This window comes from Rhipicephalus microplus, chromosome 4 (assembly GCF_043290135.1).
Source record: "Rhipicephalus microplus isolate Deutch F79 chromosome 4, USDA_Rmic, whole genome shotgun sequence".
NCBI classification, from domain to species: domain Eukaryota; kingdom Metazoa; phylum Arthropoda; class Arachnida; order Ixodida; family Ixodidae; genus Rhipicephalus; species Rhipicephalus microplus.
Window position 1 is genome coordinate 165,092,117 of NC_134703.1, and position 21,830 is coordinate 165,113,946.

The 21,830-nt window shown below is 40.8% G+C and overlaps 1 protein-coding gene across 2 annotated transcripts in view; it reads right to left on the reverse strand.

Annotated features, from left to right (window-relative positions):
* The window catches only part of aralar1 (calcium-binding mitochondrial carrier protein aralar1), a 48,934-nt gene that overhangs the window by 25,035 nt on the left and 2,069 nt on the right, over positions 1-21,830 (reverse strand). For both annotated transcript variants that reach the window (XM_037423556.2, XM_075891731.1), the window contains 6 exons: positions 21,296-21,438; positions 20,571-20,686; positions 19,868-20,007; positions 19,598-19,744; positions 18,615-18,756; positions 13,522-13,618 (listed from right to left, as the gene is read on the reverse strand). In XM_037423556.2, coding sequence (XP_037279453.2) covers positions 13,522-13,618; positions 18,615-18,756; positions 19,598-19,744; positions 19,868-20,007; positions 20,571-20,686; positions 21,296-21,438 — 785 coding nt within the window. The remainder of the gene's footprint in view (positions 1-13,521; positions 13,619-18,614; positions 18,757-19,597; positions 19,745-19,867; positions 20,008-20,570; positions 20,687-21,295; positions 21,439-21,830) is intronic.

Genomic DNA, 21,830 nt, shown 5'->3' on the forward strand with positions numbered 1-21,830 from the left:
TATTACTTGACTTCGCTTACCGTTTGTTGCGACTGAAAAAGATTGGCACATTGTGGGCAATAACATCAAATGCCCATGAGACACTACTTTTAGCATGAGTGTGCCCTAATGCCCTAATGTGACGCCTTAAGAAGATGGCACATCACAGGCTCACTCGTGAGCACAGCAAGATTACTATGAGGTTTGTTTGTGGAGGATAGACAACCTGGTTAAAAGGTCTGTGTAAGTGCAGCCCGAGTTTTCTCCGCAATCTACAGCAATGATGTGGAACACAGAATTTCCTTTTTTGTCAGAGAATGTAAAACATATATGAACTTTTGGAAATAGTCTAACAGGAAAAGAAAAGGCCAGCCAAATGGGCAAACAAACTTAGAAGTTCATTGGAAGTGACTGAAAAAGTGTTGTGCTCTACTGCGAGAGCATACTTATCTTCTTAAAGTGAAGATAGGAGTGTCATACATATAAGTTAACAAAACCCTTGGCAAGACAGGAGCTTTAATCATAAGTTCATGTAGTTACAAGAGTGATTGAGTAGGCACAGTTTGTACTACTTAGTACAAGAGTGTGTGCCTGTATTCTGCAAAGTGCCAGTGCAGTTGTCGTACCTGTACGATGGCAGTGACGCCTAAAGTATTTCTTTGTCTTACCTGCTACACTATTTGAGCCGAAGAGGCCTGCACCTCAAAGAAACACTAAAGAGAAACAGTGATTCGGTTTAGATTAACGAACTGCACTTTACACCATATGCTTTACTATCACAAGTTCATTATTAGCAAAGAAAATAAAGGTTGAACTTTGATTTTTAAGCTTTCCGTCAAAATATCCGCACCTGTCGTCGAAAATTTCAGAATGTATTTTGTAGTATTTTCACGACCTTAGCTCGATGAAATTTTTCGAAACTTCGTATGTTAGGTCTATGGCACCTGCAGGTGACAATGTACTTCATTTTTCTAGATTAGAAGCTATGCAGGACACTGCAGACGCCTTCAAAAGTTATTGTTCGGTGCAGCCGTCTCAAGGTGGCATCTCTACCCATATTTTCTTTTCGCGCGTTTTCTCGGTTACCAAGCCTCATGCTGTGGTAAGAGTGGTGTTTTCGAAACTGGGAAATTGTACTTTTCTAATTTGCGAGAAATCATTTTGCTCTTTAGCATACCTTTAATGAAGAAAATCTTGTTTTCGATAGTGCAAAGCTGTCACAACAAGGCAACCGGGTTTAAGGGCTGCATGTGAAGGGACGGTAGTTACGCTTACTCAAGTCAAGTACATGTGATTGATTGTACTACACTCGAATCACCATATAACAAATTATCGGTTATAACAAAGTAAATGAAGAATAGTCTTGCAACAAATACAGTGTGACACTATGCTCATAACGAAATTTCGGATATTCGGATATAACGAAGTTATTTTTGTGGCAAGTGCAACTTTGTTATAGTGAGGTTTGAGTATATGTTTACATTAATACATCCAAGCAAATGACGTACAGACATTGTAGCAGATGACAAAGTCACACCTCCAGTGATTGTACCAGTGCAAAGTAAATTGACGTGTGGCCACGACAGTTGCACTGGCACTTCATTAAGTACGGCCACAACCTCTCATGCCCCACAACATTTCGTGAATGATCGCAACTCTTATAAACATACCAACACAATGAAGCTTATTTACATGTGGGGTACACTCAATGGCAAGGCAATGCTGCTCACAACGAAACATTGTTGGCAAACAAGTTGTGCAGCACAGGCTACATCGTCCATTTGACAGTGCTTATTCTGTAAGACTGTAAAAAGCTACAATGGGATGTGTACATGTTCACCAAGGACTCTTTCCTATTTGATACAGAGCGAAATTTCTCAAGAAGGTTTGAGCACTGCAGAAAATACCCTGTGGCTTCATTTACAATTATTCATCAAAAATAACAGCAAGCCTGTTTTCAAGATAGTCCTTACAAGGCAAAGGGCTAGCACTCGCATGGAAAATGTACATCTAACATTTACTAAAAATTAACATGGGACATAGAATCAAGTGGTTAAGATGGCAAAAGCAAATGGGAGATACTTCCCATCCGGTTTTTCGAACATTTAAAGTATGAATACAGATGAACCATGCAGAGCTGGCAAAAAAACAATTATCATGTAGTAGAAATTTTATGTAACACGGAATGTTGACAGTTCCACAAAATGGCCTCCAAAATTAGGGCAGCCTACCGATGATGCCGAGTGCCAAGACTTGTGTAACTACCGTTCATTGCCACAAATAATTGAATTTGGGCTCATCATTTTATTTTTAAACTCCACAAAAGTTGGCTCAATAACGAGGGTGTGGGTTAGTGGCCGTGAATGCCAGCTACTAGAAATTCCACCTCACAGCATACAACATTACAGGTATCCCACATAAGGACAGCCAACAGGTTAACAGATCTCAGAAGCCATGATGAAGACAGCTAGTGGGTTGGATTGCCTATTTTGCTTGGAAATAGCATCTTGTTCCAGCACTGGCACAGCAACAGCTATGAAGATGACTGTCAGCAAATGTGCTAATATGATTTTGATTTGCGAAGAAAAATGTGGCAACGCGCTATTATTTTCACAGTTCGACATACTATACATTTTTCTCCCCATCCTACAAAATTTTGAGCACTGCATTATGCTCTAGTAAACACCGTACCAAGCACATGCATCGATCTGCTATGCACACTATAGTGCTATTAACTAGAAAGCCTGATGATGGCACTGAAGCATTGCTAGGACTGTTTCAAGAGCATGCAACACTCATTTACAACCAATTTGTCCAAGGTAAAATTGGTATCTCTGTGTCTACGCGACCAAGCATAAGGATTTGCAACCTTCTTCAAAAGGTTTGCAAAATGATGCAAGCAGCAGTTGAAAGTATCATTTTAAAAAATATGAACAGAAAGCATGGTCCCGGCACTACTGTCAACTGAGACAGGCACTCGGCCACACAACAAAAGTGAAGTTAGAGCTACACTCAGCTCATACACTGGTTCACAATAAGCAGGTTATGCTTATTATTTTTTATAGATAAATGAATACTATATGCTTCTATCCTGTGGGTTTAATCATGAGAATCAAGGTCACACAAAAAGAAGAAAAGAAACAAAAGAGCCTAGTAAGCCAACCTTGAAGCAGGCATTACTGCGAACAGCCACATTACTGAAAATATTTACTCACCATCTTTCAAGATTACCAATACATCTTTTGTACATTAGTAAGCAGTTAAACTTTTTAAAAATTTCTTATATCACTTTGTCTAGCACAAATACCACAAGACATAGCAATAATATACTTTATTGCAGCAGCAACATGAAGTTCTTGTTTATTCAACCTTAGTTAGTATGGCTTTTCGTTCAAATGCAGTAAGCTTCTCCGGCAAGAAACCAAATTTTTTACTTTGGTTTACCTTTTATTACCTTTTTAAATTTGAACATAGGCCGATTGGACACCCAGAGGCACCCCTTTTATGCACGGCACAAGTCAAAAAGACTTGAGAGCGCAAGAAATTCAGCACTGTTTGCTACGACTGCGCTTCAGGACTCTGTTCACAGGAAGCTGTCCCGCAGTGAAAATGACATGCTACATCATGAACAAAGTCTTTTCAAGTATTCTCTCGCACCAACAAATGTTGCTTTTGATCTACAGACAGTTGAAGATTTGAGCAGTTATTTTAATGCGGTTCTGATACAGCCGAGACACTACTTGGAGCAACAAATATTTGAACGATTTCATTTTGCCACTGCTTCAGCATTTCAGATAACTTGAATTTCAGATAACTACAGTTTCAGATAACTCTAAAGAGCCAAACTGATGGGAATTAACTGTAAGGTAAAACTTGGGTAATAGAACTAAATTAGATAAGCTGTCAGGTAAATGGGATATGTGTCAATACACTTCAAGTTTTGGGAGATGATTTAGACTTGAACCAAAAGTTTTGAAGAAACCCGACGTTTCGGAACCGACTTGGTTTCTTCTTCAGGGGTGACTGCGGAGGCTACTAGCAGCGTCGCATTCAAAGCACTCGCGGGGTGGCTAATGAACCCCTTCTCTCTATCTCTCTCTCGTTTCGCCGTGGAAGCAAAACGAGGGAGAGAGAGGGGGTCAAAATGTCGGGCTGCTTCAAAACTTTTGGTTGGAGTCTAAATCATCTCCCAGTTCCATACTTAACCGACAGACTTCTGTCGAATGTTTACTTTCACTTCAAGTTTTGTTTTTTATCTATTCTGTGGAAATGCGAGTAGCTTGGCAAGCATCAGTAATGTATTTGGCAGCTTTCCAAATGTAAAACTGTCCAGTTCTTTTCCTGTGCCACAGAGTTCTTTCTGCATGCTCAAAACAATGTGCAGATAAGAATTAAATGCCAGGTTGCAAGACGGCAGAATGTACAAGAAAATATTACACCTCGAAAATGGCAGAATATTCACCATGTACAAACGAAAGCAGCAGCCCCTTGATATGCGAGCAATAATGTGTCTCAGAGCCACGAGTCCTGGCAAAACCAGAAATTGTAAATGGTAACATTTTCTAGATGCCAATGATGACAGAAACTGCCATGCTCATTAAACCTCAGGTTTTGAGACGGCTTTGTACATTCAATGCAGCAAATGCACAAGCATTTAACAGCACTGCTTGTTCGGTATTGCCTCCCATTTCCTACCACATGTTGTGCATTCAGACATAGTTTTCAGTCCTGTGCAGTTTATGTAACCACCAGAGTTGTTTACCCCGCCAGTACCAGGCACGTGACGCACAAGTACCAAGTCTCTCACATCACTGAGTTATTAGGTGACTAGGTCCTGCAAGAAGTAGGGCATAACAGCTTTTAAAAATTTCGAATTGCTTTAGAACTTCACCCTAAGGTATCACATTACAGATGCAATGGCCACTAGGTAAGCAATGCACAATGCTTTCTCGGTGGCAATGGTCCAATATAAGGAGGGCTTTTTCAGAGTAATATCTAAGTTCCATCAACTCTATAAACAATGAAGTTGTGTGGAAAACTATTTCCAATTCAACTTCTTGCAAGTTGTCACATAATCTACCCATATCTCTTTATCATTATGCTTGGTGTGAGTTTTCTTTTTCAACTCAAGGAGCAGCACAGTTTATGAAATATGACCTGTGTACACTGACCCTACACTTTTCCTTAGATTCGTCATATACTATTTGTATGCTAACTCTGATAAATAAATACATTTAAAGATAAGAAAGTTTAGATGTATTCTAAAAGCCTCTATGTTAAAAAGAAGTGGTAACTGATACTTCTGACACAGCTTATCTGTGAACTGTTATATAATACCAATAATTACAAAATGAACCACTGCTTTACCTAGAAAACACATATTTGGGAATGCCCACCTGATACCAACAAATGATCAACAACAAATCCATGTTACATGTGAAAACATGCCGAAACTCTGGTAATCCTTGATAAAATGGGAAAACCAGTATGTATTCAACTTTCTTGAAATGATAGAATCGCTGATTTATAGAAATTGGTGGTCTCAAAAAATAGCTAAACAACTCAGTTTAATCGAAGCAGTTGCAGCCTTACTGAAGCATAAGCAAGTTCAATTACTGAACTTAAAATCAGCTCAGAATAACTGGCTTTTTTATAAAACATTAAGTGCAAAAAAAAAACAGTTTGCAAGACAAAGTGTGAACAAACTGTTCAAGCAGCTGCTGTAAAATGCATAGTGGCTTCGACTCATAACAAGGGACTGATGCAGCTCAGAGGCACACTTGCACACGCTTACTTTCCTCACAACAATGCTTTACAGCTGGCAAATAACACACAGATAACAAAGAGAAAAGCTTTCAGCAATAGTCTTGTACAAATAGATTGGTAAACACATCTAAAAAATAAACCCCCAATGGCACCGACAACCGCAGCACAAAAAGACAGGTAAACAAAAGAATGACAGGGCGTGCTTTAACGGGAGCCCTGTGTGTGCCTGTGTGGGGGGGTTAAGTGGTGTTACCTGGGAACCTCCTCCTGCCTTCGCTCGTGGAGACAGAGTTCCACACGAGGAAGGTGCAGTAGTGGGTCCCCACGGGACGAGCGCCTCTTTGCCTTCGGGGCACTCCGGCGCACCACCACCGGCGTCTACCACCCGCGTGTTTCTCTACAAAACAAAACCAGGCGCCTCCTGCGACACACTGCCCCCCTTTTGTGGCCCTTACAACGCACCGCTACCCAGACGGGGGGAACTCCGCTACACCGCGTGCTCCAACAGCGAGTCCAGCCGGGACAATCGCGGGAGGCTTCGTTGCTGGACAAGATTTTGTGGCTGCCCATGAAGCCAGTGCCAAAACTTCGACACCAATGACGTGCCTCTGTTTAGACTTCTGTCAAGCTCTTCCTAATAATGTGGCAGCATCCCAGTAAAAATCAATTTTAGGGGCTGACTCGCCTCACTAAATGAAACTTTTAAAGAGCCCCTAAACCACTTCAGATAATATTATTGTATGAAACGACGTAAAAAATGTCAAGATTAGTGGTAACATTAAAAATGTGCAACAAGTAGATGTGTGCATTAAGTTCAGAATGCTTTATCACTATCAGCAATGCCAAACACAGCAGCACTAAGAGCTGCAAGAAATAGTTCCTTCACCTCTCCAAGTGTTTCAGTAATCCCTAGCATTGGCTGAAATGCAAAATTCCCATCTGGTCATGCCATCCACAAAAAAACCCTGTCTGTGTGCCCGCTCATCGCCTTGCCCCCTGAATTTCACTGAAATTTGAATGCTGGCAAACTGAACATACGGCAAATTTTAGTCAGAACTGAACCCCATTTCAATGCATTTTCTGTTATGAACTACCCCAAGCACTTGCAATGCAAATGTGGCTGAGGAAAGGTTGTTTTAGTTTGACTGCAGCTCTCACCTATAGATCTGTATTTGTCATTGCCATTTGCAGGTAGCCCAATGTAGTAAGACTGGATGAGAACTAAGCAGCCTAACTGTTTCATATGAACACACGCATGTCTGTGGGTCGAAAGTTTTGACACTGGCTCCAGGTTACCACTCGCGCAATCCATTCAAATTTCAATCCTACTATGCCTCTTATGCAGTTACACCTAAGCATTACCGGAAGCCGCATCCTGACAGCAACAGTGCTACGTCCTGATCTCTGTACCAAGGAGTTGAGAAGAGAGCACAATATTATAAACAATCTGCCTTTTTCAACAGCCACGGTAAAATGTCATGAGCACTAGCTGTCCCCACTTAACCTAACTCAGCCCAACTTCAGTTCACAAACTTCAGAGTTCACTTCAGAGGGGTTCACAAACACTGTTGTTTTACTAAAGGGGCCCTGCGCAAGACTTTTCTAACATACACAGAAAATGCTGTCCATCGATAGTCGACGCTCTTGGGAATATGCGAGACAAATATTATAGCGCCGCACACAGCCTGACATTCAGAAATAATTCTCAGTCAGATAGAAGTCACTCCCTCTTCTCTTTACAAATAATTACATATACCTTAACTTCTGCATCTGACACCCAAGTCTGTGGCCATTGGCTGATTTGAGCACTGTGCACTTCGTACTAATTGTAGCCACCATAGGATGCCACCAAGTGCCCCCGCGCACGATCACATTGAAAGTAAAATGTGTGTTTGAAGAAAAAAGAGAATGCAAAGAAAAGAAAGTGCTTAATTAAGGTAATGATGTGCCACAATAAAGGAACACATTTTCAAGCCCCAATGTCACCCCACAGCCTGCATAGCTTTAAGAGCTCTTGTAATACGATCGGAGAGAAGGCAGTTGGGGCATGCGACAAATCTCTAACTCTGCTTGTACTTGACAGATTTCAAACTTTCTTGTGACATGTGATTCATGATCTGTCATGCTGTCACAATGAAACAATATTGCATGAAAACTCTGAGAAGTGTTGCAGGACCCTCTGAATAAGCAGAGACATTTACACTTACTTCCGTAGAGCACACCATGTATATATCAGCAAAAGAATTAGCACGTTAGATCTGAAGAATGTATGTTGCTGCACGCAGCTTGCTCCGAGTGCATTGCAGACACCAATACTCTTATCTTACAGCATCAGTTCTAAAGCCAGAAGAGCCCTAATTTGGTCTACTAGGTGCATACAGGTAAGATGACAAAATGAAAATGGGCCCTGACAGAAAGTGAGCGTGACATCTCTCGCACAAGCCAACTGCAGTACATACCAATTTTCAGTGTTTGTCACTGCATTCTGCCACATTCTGATGGTATGGTTTTTTTTCTTCTCTTTAGTACTGGAATAACTTGAATTCTGAGATGTACAGTCATACTGAACATGTCTGCACGCAATTATCGCATGGCAAATCAACAGGGTAGCACAAGGGTGCTTTCAGCATGCGGCTTCCACAGAAATTTGTAGACCTAGCAAGGCATCAGCACTGCACACTGTGAACTTAATAGCACTTTGTTGTCGTAAAGGTAATGCAATGGCTACTTCTCTAATGAGGTAAGTTCTGGAGGCACAAGACATGTGCAAGTGCACAATGCACTGTATTAGCACGCAGCTTGAGGCCTTGTAGATGTGATGATTAGAACGCTGCATCTGTTAACAATGTTGAGGTATCAAACGGATTCAGAGTAGCACGAACTGTAATGAAATAGTTGGGGGTATGGCCCAATGTAAACAATGAACACAATGCTAATAATGAAACGAGAGAAAGCAAGAAAGAAAGTAGGAATAAAAGGGTGGGAGGGTAAAGCAAGGGCACAGAGATATTGGGTGCTTTGCCGGAAGGTATGTCTGTAAGGCAGCTGGTCTTTATTATTTTTTTAACATAACTTTCCTGACTGCCGTACTTTGCGAGAGTATCACACATTCAAATCGTCAAGCAGGCTGACATTTTTTTATTGTCCGTACTGAGAATCACTATACTCGCGAGAAACAGTGAATTGTGTGGCTTCGCATGAGCAAATATCATGGCCTATTTTGCAGGAAGAAGTTTACTTTACACAATGGGAGTCAGAAGAGAGAAGTAAAAACACAAATTATAATTGCAGGCTTACACGTCAATGACATGACAACACTCTAAGTTACTGTAAGTACTTCTTTGCATCAAGCTAACTACTACAGTGTCCGTGCACTCCTAGTTCAGTTGGAATCACTTTCCAGCAATACCAATTTATACAACATTAAAAAAAAGCTTATTAAAATGAGCAGCTGCCTCACTGTGAACTTTATGCATTTCACAGCGATATAAATAGCCCAATATAATGTTCCTAGCCACATTGTCACTTATAACAGATAAATCTGGCTCCCGTGAGTTTGCATGAAAAGCAACATTCCAAATTCTAGAAATCGGAAAGTAATGATGCAAGCCAGTGCACCCAAGTTGAAAACAGTGTGGAGTAAACGTGGACCCTGGTTCTGCTCAAATTCTTGTCTGTGTTTACTTCACGTTGTTTTTAAAGGGACACTAAAGGCAAAAGACAATTTATTTCAGAGTGAAAATTCAATGTATGACAACGTCTAAAACAGCAATATTATAAACAGCAGTGCCTTACTTACCAAGAAGTTAAGCTAAATGTATCGGGTGATGTGTGCCACAAATGGGACATTTGCGAAATGATCCGATTCATGAGAACATCCAACTACAATTAATCACTAAGAATCAAACTTGCTGCCATAAAATAAGAACTTTCTGTACATCAAGAGATATAATAAAATGTTGCTTGCCCGTAGCTGTTTGATTAATCTACAAAAGAACAGCCTGGCATTCATTCCTATGGGGAACGGTGTGAGTGGATTAAAAATTTCGTTTTTGCCAGGTTAGGCTGGACAGCTGGTCCCATCTAGCGGGGCTCGGTTGAACCAAGCAAGCAGAAAATTGTTTAATAGCCATTGTTGCTGTTAAATATCTAAAGAATCATATGAAAAGAAGTAAACTCTAAACATTAATCATTAGCTCAAAATAAATAAGTGAAGGCAATGTAGATCACAACTACAAGCACCAATTTATATTTTAGTATACCTTACCTACAGGCAGATACTTTACTTTCAAAAGCTAGAAAAAAGGAGTTTAGTACAAATGTATACAACTGCACTCAGCGCGGAAGCTGCAAGAAGCGTGGAGAAGTAATTCGCCTGCTTTTCAGCAACACTTGGGTTCACGAAAACATGTGCACTGGCTTTTCAAACGTTGCCCCCTGCTCGGCATCAATGAGGAAAAAGTAAACTAAATTCGTGAGGGTAGGAAAGAAAGTGCCCTCTCTGCACTTTCTTTCCTACCCTCGCTATACTGTACTACACACGGACGGCTCTGCTATACTCTACCCTACACTCACATCGGTCTTGCTCACTCCCCTTTTGCACCCACTAGCTATATTGTGCCGGCCGTACTCATCCTCTCCTTCCTCCTCGCCTTCACTTCCCTTTCCCACTCCTTGCTGTAATGTACTAAACGTGCCTATCCCATGTTCGACCCTGTCTCTCCTCTTCATGCTCACACAACTCCTCACCTTCACTTCCTCCCCCCCCCCCCCCCCCCCGATGTGGCTATGCTATAACCTCGATTATAATGAAGTAAATGAAAAATAAACTTGCAGTAGATACAGAGCTAGGAATAAATCTCTATAATAAACTTTCGCATACAAAACACTTATTTTTGTGTAAGATGCAACTTTGTTATAATGAGATTTGAGTGTACCTGGTTAAGCCTGCAAGATAAAATACATATCAAATTATCTGATGACACAATCTGTCAACTATACAACCAGAACTTTTTATTGGTAAATATTTTCATAAAATAATAACAATACTTGGAGTTAGGTGTCCCAAAACCATAATATCATTATGAAAAACACCGTAGCTGAGGGCTCAGGAAATTTAGACCAGCTGGGATTCCTTAACGTGCACCTAAATCCAAGCACTCGGGCCTTGAGCACTTCGCCTCCATCGAAAATGCAGCCACTGCAGCAATTTCCTTAAATAATGCATCACCACTCTAGCTATGAATGTGACAAAGTTTGGGTCAATGAACAAGCTTGCCTGTTAAAACTCTGTGCCCAAGCTAAGAGAAAGTTGGCAAAAGTGTGATGACAAAACTCAAGGATCAGAATGGCTTGAAACGAGAAAAATTACAGACGACACATAAGAAAAAAGAAAAGTGCAATTTGAATAGATACAAAAGACACACACCAATACAAGTATGAATTACTGCTTCTCTTCAATAGAAATCCATCACTGTGAATACATACCTTTCTTTGTGCTTTAAAAAAAGAGTTAAAGAACATCGCATGATAATAACTACAGCAACAATACATGACCAAATATGCTATGACACATAAAATTCACACCAAGTCTTAATGTAGCAAGAAACAATTGTGATTTGTACAAAGGTTATGTACTTAGGATTTTGTATAATAGAGGTGATGTTAAGAGTGCTCACTTAGTGGCATGTTCCAAGCAACTTGCTACAGCTCTTAGAAGTATACAGTATTTGGCTGGTATAGGCAGCTTTACATTAATAGTGGCAAATTTATGGTCACTTTGAGGGAGTTCACTTTTCTTCATTGCGTGCGAGTTAGGCTAGTGCGAATAGTGAATTTTAGGTTCGAAGGGAATAGTATTCCTAGTCAAATAATTTCAAATCAAATTCGAATAGTATATATGACATATAAAGAAAATAGTATATATGACATATAAAGAAAAATGGAATATTTATTATGACCTAACTAACCTGCGCAATGTTTTGTTTTTTAAATTGAAATAGGGCCTCTATGCAAATGAGTGTTTTTTTTTTTTTTTTTGTTCAAAGGAAGTCGAAAAAACTGAGTAGTAGCAGGATTTGACTTTCAGCAGGGTGCGAGTCATGACACTTAAAATACGTAACATGTTAAAATTTATTGTACTTAGAGCATATAAGCTGTCATAACTAGCTTTTATTTAAGCTTAATCAAATAAATTGATTTGAGAGTAATATTTTCATTTAAAGGGGCTGCGCAACGCTTTTACAAGTAGCCATGGAAGGCATTCACTGAAGAAGCTTTTTGCCTCACAAACTCACTGCCGCAAATATTTTTAAAATCCACCCAGTGCGCGTGTAGTTGACAATATTTGTTGCACGCTGCAAGTGCATTCTCTCTTCTCGTTTCGACAAAACTGTTAGAAGCTAAGCAGGGAAGGATGTCATGGGGAAAGAAAATACGTCCCACTGCTTTTTGAGCTTGTGGAGTCATTTGCCGAGAGATGGGAGCAATTTTTAGCTGACTTTGAAAATTTATTGTGAATAGCACCCCGCATGCTGCGCTATGATGTTTAGCTTGCGTGACCTTGGTAGCCTCGACAACTGATCGGCAGCTTTCTCTGACAATGCTGAAAAAGTGTTCTGGGCCCCTTTAAATTTGAAGGGGAGCTTCGCGAATTAGCGGAATTCTTTTAAACAGGTGCTTTCACAATTTAGCATGCATACACTGCAGTGAAACCACCCTTACAAGCGATACATTCGGATTAATATGCGTCTATTCGTTCCTTTCGAATACTTCGAAACTTTCAATAATTTAAATTTGAATCGAATCGAATTCAAATACCCTACTATTCGTGCAAATATTCGAAGCATTTGAATATTCCCACAAGCCTAGTGCGAGTTGGTCACCTTTATGACAGGAAAAGAGTCATTCAGAATCAATGACAGTAAGAATGACATGCTTCAGAAAAGAACTTGCAGTGAATACTGCTTCTTACAAATGAATCATTAACATTGCTTTTTTTTTTTAGTATGAAAACTAGGTCTTAAGGAGATATTTTGAGCTCGCAGCAACACATGCAGAGAGAGTGAAGGCATTACAAATACGGCCAATGAAAATGAGCCACGTGATGGTGTTTTTTGCTCCCAGAAACAGGTGCCCTGGAAGTATCGCTGCCCATAGAAAAATGTTAAGCTATGATGTATAACGTTTGCAAACTTGCTGCGTGTTAGGTCTTACAGCTGCTGTTACCGCAACTTCACTACAGTAGGGTTTAATGACAGAGATGACATTAGTTAGCACACTTTCCGAAGAAATGCTCCGGAATGTGATTGAACCTAGCAAGTGATTCTGAAAGACACTAATGCCTAGTGACAGCTACACATAATGACACTAAATATGTGCACATGACAAGGAACTGTTCTAATTGACTCGAACTTCTAAATGACTCGAACTGTCATTTGCTGTTTCCTCATGGTTGTATCACTTGCACAGGTTTTAGGTTACAAGACAAACACATTTATGTGGACAATTTAACATACATAATGCAATGGCATAAAAGCCAGATATAGATAGCTAAAGCAAACAATGCAGCTTATGAAAAAAATGAGTGGAACAAGCCCATTTCCTGACACAGCAACATGTTTGTGAAGCTTTAGTTTTAACCTATACATTTCCAACTTCCACTGAGCCATTTGCAGATGAAAACTGTGTTCATGACTTAAAATGGTAATTGTTACTGGTGAAGTGTCAATCGAAGCAAGCAGGCCAAAGCATGCAATGAATCTACAATGCGCTCACCCTGTGGATTGATGAAGAAAGCCACTGAGCTGAAAGAGGATGTCAATTTCTAGCGGCGTGACCTGAGACATCTGTTGTGCTGCGTACAGGAACTCCTCTGCAACGTTGTGTACACAAGTGTCAATGCACACCGGAGATCATAATTGCAGCACATTCTCAATCTTGGAATGACACAAGAATGTTTCATCCCAAACCTACGTGTAGCTTTTGTTATGCCACAGGTGCAGGATTGTAAATTGAGGGGAGAACGGGGTGCTTCGTCGTTACAATGGCTCCTAATTCATTAGTGGAAGTACTGCTGACTGGGCGAGCTGGTGCATAATAAAAGGATATGGCTTTAGCGCAGCGCAGTTTGAGCGTGAAGGAAAGGTACTATACAGCGCTCACACTGTCACCTATTTTTTCCCCTTCTTGAATGTATAGTACCTTTCCTTCACACTCAAACCGAGCTGCGCTAAAACCATATAATTATTTTACTAGTGGAACAAAAACCTTATTCATGAAGCATAGCGGGGTTGAAATTTTAGTCTCAAGATGTGTACTTACAATTCCTAGCGCGAGGCCGTCTGCTTCAGCTCTTAGCTCGTACGAGTCATCGGCTATTGTCACAAAAATTTTCAACTACCATGGTGCCACTGATCAGTCAACCCTTGGTAGGGCAGTGGCACTCATATGCACCACCTTTTTCTTTGCCACATTCAAAATTTTAATATCAAAACCACTGCATCAATTGCTTTCAGCCTAAGTGCAATCATGTGGATGTTCTAGGAAACGGTTTCGGTAGTTTTTTTTATAGTATCCGCTGGGTGACAGCACATACTGGCTCCAAAGAAATCAGCACGTGCTGTATCCTTTCTTCATCAAATTTCAGGCATGCTCCCCCCTCTCCCCAATTTAGTGTGAGAGGCTAGCTTGAAAAGTTTATTTCATACTGACAATGAGCTATTATACAGGTGATCCTAGATATATCTAACTTGGAGATGCCGAATTATTCCCTACATCCAACTGTTGATAAATCCTCTCAAATTTCCCATGCAAAAGTATAGCACTGTTGCCCACGTATATCGAACTCCCACACAGTGTAACATCCAATATGTCGAACGCTGCGCCTGGCTCAGGCCCGGAAAGTGAATTTATTCTGACAAAGATTGATCATTTTTTGGCCGCATTATAACAAGTTTCGATTCCTCCTCGCACGCAGGTAACAAAACGGCGGTGCAATTCGTTAGTTGCGCAGCATTCGTGAGTGCACAGGAATGTGATGCACGATCTGTTGTAGATTGTAACGCATGATCACAGTGTTTCCAAAGGGGCCAACTACCAAGGGCAATCACATGAATGCTAAGTGCCTCAGCGGCCTCGTCATGATCTGCACATTCCCTTCCTTGTTTGCTCACGTATGATGTCAGGTGGGCCCAAAAAGCATGGGCTTCGAGATTCGCAACCTAGTAACGTATTATTGGCGTTTTGCCTTACGGAATACAAATCTCGGAGGCTACGCTTTCCTTGCTTTTGGCTTTCTACTACCAAGCCCCTAGTGCCATCACCATCGTGAAGATACCAGTGGTAGAGTACATGGCCATTTGTTCTTTGTCGACAGTGATGTCACTTTTGGCTTTTGCACTTCGGTAGTTCTTGCTTCGTTACTACTGAATCTTCCATCGGAAATCGAACTTAACGTTGTGTGGCTCCTAGCGATAAAAATGATGACTGGTGCTTGGAACGACTTCCTCCTGGGCTTTGGCAACAACATACGTAGTGAGCTTACAATCACATACGGTGCCTCAGTGAATTTTGCCATTATCAGCATTTCCAGGCGTAACCTCGGACAAAAGTACAGAAAGTGACTTCATCGGTGTAAATGACGACATCGCTGTTTAGGACTGCGATGATGCCGATACCGTGACTGTCATTGCCGCGGAAGTGAAGTCGCGTAGTTATGAAGACGCTAACACCACCGCTAAATAGCATTTTACCGCACTACAGAGTTTGCATCGGCGCTCACCACCAATTGTGGCTCAATTCGCTTACTTTGAATGCCTCAATGCTAGATTAACGAGGATGATTTGATGAACATGATGGCACGCAAAGGGCAAGACAAATCTACAGACTATTTTCACTCGAAATAAAGTGCACTAACTAGCAAAAGTCATCACCTTTTCTTAAGCATACTGTGAGCTAATTGTCATGCTAACGCTTATTACAATTTCCAAAAGCCATTTCAAGAGTTGCAATGCATTATTATAAGCCTACAGTATGAACATCTCTTATATCAAATTATCGATATATCGAACTATTTCATGATCCCCTTTGAGTTCGATACTATATCTGGAATCAACTGTAGTGGTTTTCTTCGTTCCTACCCATACAGCTTCCTCAAAAATTTGTGCAATGCAAAATTAACAACCCTTCAATCATATATTTCTGGAAGTGTAGCCAAGCTAACACTGTGTTTAGGTGAATGCAGTATTGTATTTTCATTCTGCTTCATGCAAGAAAGTATCTTCCTGTGGAGGAAGCAGTTGAGTTTTCTCCGAGGACAATAATCAGGCTTTTGCAGACACACCCATTATCCACATTCGCTGCTTGAGTGCCCTCTGCGAGTAGATGCAGAATAGAAATTTAGTTGACTTTTTGTCATGTTATTTTTTTTAGTTGGTGTTTATAGGCTCTGTCCTTTGTTGTTTGCACGGCAGCACCAAGTTTGCATAAAAAAATAAAAGAAGATTATTTTTCCGAAATGGTTTCCTTTCAATGGGCAGTAGAATATGACACTATGTCCCACTTTCATCTCGAAAAGCCCTAATAATAGAGCTCAATGATTGTGCATACTATGAGAAGCTGGTACAAGTGACAATGCCACCAGCAACAGGTCGAGTGCATTGCACATATTATGCCCCGTGAATGGTTAAACATGCGAAATGTAAAAGAAAACGTGTTACACTAAGTTCTCGCTTGCAATGGTGATATTGGTGGAGCAGATAGATATGTGGGGTTTAACGTCCCAAAACCACTATTTGATTATGAGGGACGCCGTAGTGGAGGGCTCCGGAAATTTTGACCACCTGGGGTTCTTTAAAGTGCACCCAAATCTGAGTACACCGGCCTACAACAGATATTGGTGGAGCAACTTTCCTTGCACCACTGAGTGAGTGCTACTCGAAATACATTTTGACTTTCTCATTGCAATACATGACTTCTGCCTGTCCATAGAGCAAGGTTGCCCTAAAATGTGCAGGAAAACTTGCAATGACTCCGCCACTGGAATTCAACACAAGTTCTAATGCCTTGAAGCTCTGAACACGAGCCTAAAATAAAAGGGCCTGACAACAGAAAACATTGCTGATCAGTGGTTGAGGCTGCTGTAAATATGCGAGCCGAGCATTGTAGCACAGCACATGGCAGGGAACTTACACTTAAAGTTCAAAGTCAGCTAGAAATCATTCACACTTCTCCAGACACGGCCATGGGCTGGTTTGAACATTGTGAGCTGCATTGTTACAGCAACCACCGAGGCATGCTGCCCACACCGCGGCACGTTGCATCATGGGTAAAGAAGCCACACGCAGTGTCTACACGCACACATTTGAAGAAAAGAAGAAAAAGAAAGTGTGCCATTTCACGCACTTGTCCCTCCCTCCACTGTGTAGCTTTCAGCACTCTGCTTGTGCTCGATGAACTGCAAAAATTTTTGCAGCAGTTGGTTCTTGAAAATTAAACTAATGGTGAGGTCACTTCATGACTACTTGGAAAAGAATTGTAGGAATCCTTTAAGTACAAAAGCCATTTTGTGTGCCATCCTCATTGGGATGCACTTGCTATGAGTGGGAATCAAAACCACGGCCTTGAGCACAGAATGCAATAACTGCTGTAGTAGGCGACAGACTGATTAGTGCAGCAAGACCTCTGAAGCATAGCAGTGATTTGTTGGTTACTGCATCACTCGGTCAGAAACAAAGAGTATGAAGTACCAGATTAAGATCAGGCAGACAAGCTTAATGCTGCGTACAATCATATGATCTTCCTTCTGTATTCTCTACTATGGATTTACAATATTCCAAGCATTACTTATAAAAACAACAGCACTTTCACAAGCAAAGAAATGACAAACACTTAAGCAATTTAACGAGTTGCTGCAGAATACGTAAATTGCATAGGCAGAACAGGGGTCATACTCCAATTTTATCATACGTACTACGTGGATGCAGTTTTCAATACGCATCCACTGAATAAGCAAATAAATGCAGATTTTGCTATACTGGTGATCTTCACCAATTTTTGCATCATCCAAATGGTCAAAGTGTGTCTGTGTGGTTTTCATACAACAAAGCTAACAGCAGGAGAAAAACATAGGTGAGGTGAACAGTCTTTACCTCTTCTATCAACATTTTATCTCCCGTCATATTTCTGTTATCCTTTCCAGTTTATCGGTGTTTGTTGTACGAAAGAGATCACAAATCTTTTTTGTAGATTTTTTTCGTAGAGTGCTTGTTTCCGAGATTCTACAGCCTTTCATCTTTACCGAACTTCCCCCTTTCTGCACACAGTTTACCCTACTTGACAACTTTAGTTTCTTAATGCATTTTTATTTTTTCTTTGGTGGCTGGCCACACAGCTCACCGATAGCATTATGCAAGCCTTCCACTTATGTGTTCAGCTGACCACTTTTATCAGCTGATAACGCACTTGCCTTGTTGGTACATATCACACTCCATTGTCATCCAAGTTGAGTGGATGTGTGCTGCTCAAGTGAGATGGTGCACTCAATGCTGCGTCAAAGCGAAAGTGGTCTCTCGAAGTTATCAACCAAGGATACAACCTCATGATGTTTAAGGCAAGGCTGCATTAGTAATTGACAACTTGAATTTCAGGAACAATTTATAAGCTGACTTACTAAATGTGGTTTTACCATTAACAGAAACAATGCAATCAGTCACACAGCAGTTGTGATCCTATCACCACAAACTGGAAGGGTAAAAAATTTAAGAAACAGCTTAGACTGATGCGGCACCATTTTGCCTTTTGTGTTGCCATGATGACGATAGAAATAAAACCACCAAAATGCCTCGAAAGAAGCCATCTTACACACTGACCTTTTGTGACCTCGAGGGAAGAGTTGCCCTTGGTGAAGTTGAGGTAGATTTTCTTCACGAGTTCCATGTTGTTGAGCAGCGAGTTGAATGCCATGAAGTACGGAAAGGTCACTTGATGACCACAGGAGGCAGAGCCAGCAACCTGTGAGCAAGGTGCAATTCCTTTATTTGCATATTGTATTCACAAATTTGTCGAGCTCAATTTGGCATCTCCGTACATTGGTTTGAGAATGGGAATTGCAGTAAAACAGAGCTGGGCCAGTTGGCGTGAATTAATGTTGAGTATGAGAGTGTGAAGCCCTTTTTTGGGTGCTTGAAAATTTTTCAGTTCAGTGCATATCAGCAAAACTACTAGACAAGTACTAATTAACACTGGCTCAAGATGACTGGTCAATTCTTATACAAATGTACAAAGCATCAACTAGCATTCTTTAACACTTTAAAAGCTGACCTATATTACAAGTGCACCACTCTGAATGTTACAGAACTTGACGTACAATGAAGAAAAGGTTCACAAATAAAAAATGCTTCCATATACAAGTTGCCGTAAACAATTCTGTCCTGGCCCAAGTCATGTAGCAGTAAAAAAGTGATTGTCCACGTAAGAAGAGCTTATGATTTTTAGATCAGGAAAGGACAAATAGTTGATGCCTGCCATCTATCTTCTTTTGTGTTGAAGCTACATAGCATCGAGGTGTAGAAAGCATGGTTGTAGGTGAACACATGTCGGAGATCAAGAGACAATGAACAACTAACTTCTGCAATACACAGTAGAGACAGCTACTGGTGAAAAAAACTGCAACCACAGTGACAGTTACAGTTTGTTAGACTTACTTACAAAATGTACAGTAAGGCAGGATCCTGAAAATAAAATGGAGGCAACACTTGACGCGACATGCACAACGCATTCCCCGAAGTCGTATTCATATCGCCGTCAGGTTGCACACATTGACGTGCTAGATATAGGGGGAGGAACCACTTACGGCAACCAAGTTCTTCTTGACGTCCTCGCTGAGCAGGTGAGACTTGACCGATACCATGATGTCATTGAAATCCATGGCGGCGATGGCACCGCTCCGCTTTTTGTCGTACTGCTTGAACGCCTGGACGGCATGCTCCTCGTGGAAATCCTACACGGAAGCAACAGGTCGGAAACGTTCAAGCGTGTTGGGAATACCTTTAAGACCAACAACAAGCGAGGAGAAACAAAAACCCTCTACACAAGGTGGAGCATAGATCCCGTCCACACTCACGTGTAAGAGCTGGGAAAACTCTGCATAACTGACGGTCCTTGCGTGGTCCGCACCAAAGTGTAGCGTCATAAAGTCACTCTTGAAGTCAAATGGAATCTTTCCATACAACGTTGTCTTCTTGATAATATCTTCGAACTCGTCTAAAAAGAGCAAAGAATATAATTATCATACTTGCCTCATAAAATGTAGTTTGTTATGCAAGTGAAATTACAGGGTTTCTGCAGATATCACTTTTTTATTTTTTCAAGTAAAGTCAAGAAACGGTTGCAGAAATTGAACAGCAGAACAGTGGAAGCTACAAGCGATACGATACATTATTTATATAAAATTTGTTAGATGGATCCAAGATAAGCCCGTATAATGAACCTTTAAATTTTGAAGAAATTCGCATGGTGGTGCAGGTAGTATTCTCCACTAACTCTGAAGTGTGGCTTTGCAAAAAATTCATATTTCTTCTGAATAGGCTGTTTGGTGGCATACCAATGACGTGCTGCAGTGAAACCACCTTCTTTAGGTGGGTTATATGCGGCAATTTTTTTAAATTTATTTGTTTTGAACACTTTGGAATTTTTAAATTCGATGTCGAGGCAAGTTCAAAGACTGCAACAATCATTCAAACATTTTTCCTGACTTAGAGCTAATGCATTGCCTTGGTTGTTTTCCTTGTGATAATTATGCACTATCATAAAAACCATTTCCTTACCATGTGTAATTGAACCAGATCCATTCGTGTCAAACATTTGAAAGGCTGCCTTGTACAGCGCGTCAGGCTGACACAAGACGCCTTCGAAAGCTTGAAACTCCATAAACGAAATAAGCCTGGCACAAAAAAGAAACAAACAAATCATGCGTGAACAGCAACGACACAAACATCACTGCCTTTTGAATGAACTTGTTCTAGACTACGCAAGCTAAAAAGCATTTAATGCATTTGAAGTTATCAGCCTACATCGCATACTTTGGTTATCAGAATCTGCTTGTTATCTAGCACCAGAATGCTACTTTTTTTTTTCATAAAAACAAATAAACAAAGGGTCATGTCCAAAAAAACAAAAAAGTGAGAACACCAAATCCTTGAAGCAGCGATGAACATAGCAGTATTATGCATCAAAAAGATGGCTGTGTAGCCAATGTCAATGTAGTTCATTTGAAGTCAGACATGCTAAACCAAACCAGCTGTTAGGAGTGTGTCAGACTGACCACAAGTACCAATCAGTCAGTAGCTTTTATTATTGATTGCATGTTGTCAATACAGTTGCGTGCAATATTGCCAGCCTGATATTGGTTTAATGCCTAACCCGGACGAATTCATGCCAGGAATGTCGCAAGTCAACTTCACCCCCAAAGATTTAAAAAATGGGTTATGCTGGAATAAAGTAGCACACAACGACCTAGCAGAATGTTTAGTCTACATGCAACACTCCTCACCCATCTTTGGAAGTGTCAAGAATGCTTCCGAGCATGTTGACCGCCTGCTGGTTATACTGGGGGCCCTCGTACAGGCCCAGAAAGCCTCGCACGAAGTCATTCGGTGTCATGTAATTGCTGCCATCTTTCTGTACACTGGCGTACTGCAGGGCACAAAACATAGGCAGGTCGATGAATAACGAAACACGTTTTCTTGATCTGCCTATCCTAAATACACACCCGAAATAAAGTACCGGTCAGTAATCTCAAATTACCTTCTGGTTCGTACCTGGTCATAACCATCCCAAGCACAGTAAGTTTGAATAACTTCATGCATTTCTCAAGGCAAGGTATGACCTTACTATGACGCAGGCAGCGGTGGAAAACTATAGATTATTGCTGACCACCTGAGCTTACCTTTCATAATTTAATCCTCTTTTGTGGACCTGATTACTGTTTCCTTCCCTTGGTACCCTTCATCCAAACTTGGTCGGCTACTTCTTATCTGATCTACACATTACATAACCTATCTGCTCTAAATAGTTATATCAACTAG